The 5,175-nt window shown below is 44.6% G+C and overlaps 1 protein-coding gene across 1 annotated transcript; it reads right to left on the bottom strand.

The window, feature by feature from the left end:
- Positions 1–1,864: 1,864 nt before the first annotated feature.
- LOC119288510 (protein LURP-one-related 6-like) lies at positions 1,865–2,889 on the bottom strand. The gene is made up of 3 exons (XM_037568122.1): positions 2,649–2,889; positions 2,319–2,564; positions 1,865–2,211 (listed from the first exon to the last, which is right to left on the bottom strand). Exons 1-3 carry the CDS (start codon positions 2,880–2,882, stop codon positions 2,080–2,082), a joined length of 612 nt encoding a protein of 203 aa, XP_037424019.1. The 5' UTR covers positions 2,883–2,889; the 3' UTR covers positions 1,865–2,079.
- Between the last annotated feature and the right edge of the window lie 2,286 nt (positions 2,890–5,175).

The raw sequence follows: 5,175 nt of genomic DNA, 5'->3' as shown, positions 1-5,175 counted from the left end.
ATCAAAGGCCCCTCCCCGTCGCCTCGCGGGGGCGGCACAGGAGGGGTTGGGTCAATGGCTGTTTTGTATTGATATTTTTTTGAATTATGTACCTTCTAAAGTAAATCTAACAGCCTTAATTATTGTAGCTTAATTTCCATTCGAAAGTTGCTTACCACATATACCATGTGATAAGGTACGGGGGTGATTGGGGGTTGTTTGTATACGATTATAAGTACTACTCCCTTCGTCCAAAAAAATTGTCACAGGCTTGTCCCTCAAACGGATGTATCTTGGTGCTAGATACATCCATTTGAGGGACAAGATTTTTCGGACGGAGGAAGTATGTGATAGAGAAGAAGGAATCATCTTGTATGCATGAACTTACACCAGCTCGTGGAGTTTGTAGTGAAGGATTTGACGTTGGTCGTAGATTTTTGAGCTGCCCGTAGGATGTTAGTGAATCAGTCCATTAAATACAATTTGTTGTCTTTATGCTACTGGCCATTTGTTTTATGAAATGTTTTACCGATTCTAATTGAGTCGCCATATGAATTTGGTAGCTATATTCTTGTGGATATTTGGGGTGGGTGGATGAAGACAGGGGGCAACAAGTATTGTGATCCATAAGGCTGCCGACGACAATATGAAGCTGGAAAGGGCACAAATTGATAACGAGCATCATATATGTAGGATGAAGAAAGATAAAGCCCATATGTCGGAGTCAACAAATTGAAAGAATGGAGAGAAGGGCTTTAGTCGTAGTGTCACCGGTATGCTCATGGCAATTATCTATGTGTGGCTTTTACCATTAGGGGTTTTATCTGCGAGGTTGGTCATATGAGTTAAATGGATCAATGGATTATGTTATAAATATGTCGGTTTGTACTGAAATATATTATGTGTTTGGCCTAATGAAACTCGAGCAATGGCTACTGCAGCTGCTTCCATTTATGGTGATATTTTGTCGCAATGTGTGTAATGAAAGATGTTATAGTTTGTGATTTCTGATGCAAATTTGTCAATTTGTGACCGGAAATTAAACATGAGCATGTAAACATGATGTGTGAGTGCAAGTGGCAGTGTTGACACTATGTGGTTGCAAAATGAAAAAGATCATGACAGGAAAAAAATGGGTTGCTGGCATTCGAATCCAAAACCTGGGCTAAAACTTTCCTTGTCTTCTCCTACCCATATCAAATCAAATCGAATCAAATCTTATTAAAACCACCTCACCTAAATCAAAAATTGCCTTCCCTACACGTAGTCAAATCAATTCAAATCTTACCAAGGTATGTAATACGATGGGTGTAAGATTTATGGCGGACATGATTTATGTTGAACCAATAGAATATGTATGTCATCATTGCAACGAACGAGCAATTAGCTAGTGGGCAGGAAAGGTCACCAATACTTTTTCCCCATGGCGATCTATGTTGCGCTTAGCTCTTGGCAACACAAGCCTTGTTGCAATCCTTGTGGAACAGTTATTTTTTATACGACTGTGACATCAACTAAATCCCCAAATTCCCTTCTTTGCAACAAAGGTTGTGTTGTGCCTCAGGCTTTGCAATACAAGCCTTGTTGCCGAACTATTTTTTATGACTACAAACTAATCTTCAAGTCCCCTTCTTTGCAGCAAGGTTTAGGTTCGTGTTGTGCTCAGCGTTTTGCAATATGAGCCTTGTTGAACCAATAGAATATGTATGTCATCATTGCTACGCACGAGCAATTAGATAGTGAACAGAAAAGGTCATCGGTACTTTTGCCCCATGGCGGACAGTATTAAAGTCACCTCCAATGAACATCGAGGCAGGATCATGGCAGCAAACCCCAGCCAACTCAGTCTAGGGCATAGGCAAACATGTGGAGCGTGTTCGCAAGATATGCAACACTATACACATACCATTTGCTTGTTCAACAAACCCAACCTTAATTTACACCAATTTACAGTAATTTCACCTCCAGACTACCATTGAGAAGGAGCAAATAATTAGCGGCCCAGCAAATAATCAATCAAGATAATTAAACAAATTGGCAATACAATCTTATCGGTCCCATGGCTAAATGTGATGAGCTCATTGCTCCCACTTTGTAGCATTAACACCTTGTGGATTCCCCATTCATGTTGTCGAGGATGGCAATTACGCCAATCACAAAGGCCTGGTCATAGCCCGGCTGCACCACCACATGGTAGAAGTCCCGGCCGGCCATCATCCCCTTCACTCCAATCTAGTTCACACGTTATTAGAAAATCAAAACTCATAATTTGTACAGTAATTGAGTTGAACTGAACTCATGACTCAACTCCTTTGACTTATCACGTGATAGAACTTTACCTGTGCTACGACGTGGCCTGTGCGGCTCTTGACGGCGCAAGCCCTGTGGGCGAAGGATCCCGTGACCTCGTAGTCCCAGTGCCGCTTCCTCCCCTTGGGTTCGACGGTGACCCGGACGTCGCCCGCCGCGCAGCTGAGCACCGGCTTCGGGTCCTGCAAGCTGAACACCGGCTTGCTCGGCTCGCCGTAGTCCATGAGGTACCCTTTCCACCGGTTGTGAACGCTCAGCGCTTGGACGACTCCTCCCTGTGACACCGGCCAAATCGGTTGAAACACGCAGAGATGGCACATGGACTAGCTCGAGCTCGACCTACGAACTCGGTAACTCACCTTCTTGTGGATGAAGAGGATGGCGGTGCCGTCGCCGTCCCTGACGACGAGCTGCCCGCTGGCGCCGATGATCCCGCAGCCGTCGACGCTGAAGACTACCCTCTGCTCGCGGTCGGTGACGACGAAGCCGCCTCCGGTGACGGCGGGGGGACGGCGGCGGACCAGGAGCACGGCCTGCAGGGAGCTGCAGAAGATCTTGCTGACAACCGGGGTGAGAAGCGTGTGCGCACCCATTGATAGATCGATGGCCTGCGCACGTGTTGAAGTCGGGACAATGCATCAAGGAGGGAATAAATAGAGCGATTTTGAGTGTGGAAGTGTCCCATGACTCCTCATGTCGCGTCTGGCTACCCACCTGCCTAATCGATCGGCGCTGTACGTACGTGATTATCGTGAACCACGCGATTCCACGAAGCTTAGCGGCCGAAGCAATGCGTGACAAAGCCTAGCTAGCTAGTATATATACGCAGGACCACAGGAGATGGATTGATCGCCGGAAGAATCTTTGAATTCCTTTGCTTCCGGCCACCAAATTGCAGCTTTGTGTTTATGCCTTTGCCTTTTTGAGGTGTTTACGTCCAGCTAAACACAAGGATTATACCTAATTGCGGGCCTAATCACGCGCCCAAACGTGTTAAACTTTATGAATACCCGTATACGGCTTCCCGCGCGTGTGTCCATCTGTGCTCTCGCATATGTGGCTTGATTTAATTGAAATAAAATAAGGTCCGGTCCCACCCCCTTAAAATCAGGAGGGGAGATGATTACTGATCAGATTAGAAAGAAAAAAATAAAAAAAGACAGTCGTACGATGAAGTGGAAGCACGGATGAAAGCATGAAGAGGGAGCAAGCAAGCCGGATCCTATATGACAACGCTTACCGCCTCCTTGCCGAGAAAAGAATGCATGCATGCACATGCATGTTGGAACATGGAAGTGAGAAAGTAAGAAAGATAACCCAGCTTATCATTGCCCGGTGAGTGTTCTGATTTTATTTCGTTTCCGTCGTCAAGCACAGAGCATTAATCATGGCGCGAGCAAAATTCCATATAAGTTACTCTCTAGGCAGGTAGCACAAGTAAAGAGTACACAGAGAAAGGCAAGGAGGCGCCTTTCACTCCTCCTACCGTTGTTGCCTGGTCGTGACGTGGATGATCGGTGATGCCTAGGGGATGCCGGGGCAGCGGTACTGGATGGTGGCTTCACGATTGGCTTTCTGGCAGACTCCACCTCTTGGTCGTGTGGACGGAAAGGGGTGTAGTGATGGGAGGCTCTGGTCTGCTCTTGCAGTGCGCAGATCTGGTGTGGATGAGCTAGCCCTCGTTGTGGTGGTGATCGAAACTCCTCTTGGTGATGTAGGCGAGCTTCCGAGCGAAAGCTTTGCATTTCTAGCGCCGACAACGGCGGCACCTATGGGTTTGCTTGCTTCCTGAAACGTCGTCGTGCCACTTGTTCCTGTCTCGGTGCTCCAGGTAAAAGCCAATGTCTATGCTCGGACTCGGCAGGTCGCGTTGTCACCCTCTCCGGGGTGTTATCGTGGAGCTCAGGATTCTTTGGTCGAACCTCGACGAGGTGTTAGGCCTGTTTTAGACTCAAGTTGTATCTTTTGATTGGCTTTGTACGAGAGTCTTTCTCATCATATTGTATTGTTCGGGTGTGAACTATGTTTTATTGCTTTGATAAGGGTATACAAAGAATGATGAGTGATCAAGTTCGCTGGACTGGGCGGGCTTCTTGTTTCCAGGGTTCCAATGAGCACGGTTCGCCGTGAGCCGTGTGACACCGCAAGGACTATATCAACTGTCTCGCCTGAAGCTTTCCCCTGCAACTACAATACTAGGCCAGCCTTTTTCATGCGTTCCTTCGCACACACGCTGTCGCTCGCGTTTGCTTCCTTCTCTCGGTTGCGTTGCATCTTTTCAATTTCTTTTTCGTTTTTTTTCTCTGTTTCTTCGTGGGTTTCTTTGGTTTTCCTTTGTTTTGCAACGCTTTCTTCATATTGTATTCCCGCTTTTACAGGTTTCTTTCTCTTTTCTTTTCATTTCTCTTTTGTCCATTCTCTGATTTTTTTTCTATTATATTTTCTTTGCCTTTCTTCGGTTTATGTTTCTTTCTTAGTTTTCATCAGTTTACTTCATTTTTTCTTCGTTTTCTTTTCTTTTAATTTTTTTTCTCATGGTTTTTCTTTGGATTTTCCATTTTTCTTCGTTGTTCGGGTGTTTCTTTCTTCCGTTTCTTCGGCTTATCACCGATTTTTTTTTGCTTTTTGCTTTTTTTTCTTCAACACATGTCTACATTTTTCATATACATTTGCAAATTTTAGGTATACATTAGGAAAATTTATTTGACACATGTTTAACATTTTTCTAATATGTGATTAACCTTTTTAGAATATGTTTGAAGACTAGATTTTTCATCCACATTGTACATTTTCAATATATGTCAGGAACATTATTTTAATACATTTTTAACTTTTTTGAAATATATGATTGACATTTTTTCTACACGATCAACATTTTTTAAAATT

This window comes from Triticum dicoccoides, chromosome 4A (genome assembly GCF_002162155.2).
Source record: "Triticum dicoccoides isolate Atlit2015 ecotype Zavitan chromosome 4A, WEW_v2.0, whole genome shotgun sequence".
NCBI lineage: Eukaryota > Viridiplantae > Streptophyta > Magnoliopsida > Poales > Poaceae > Triticum > Triticum dicoccoides.
The sequence above is the reverse complement of the archived record's forward strand: the minus strand, read 5'-3'. Positions and strand labels throughout refer to the sequence as shown.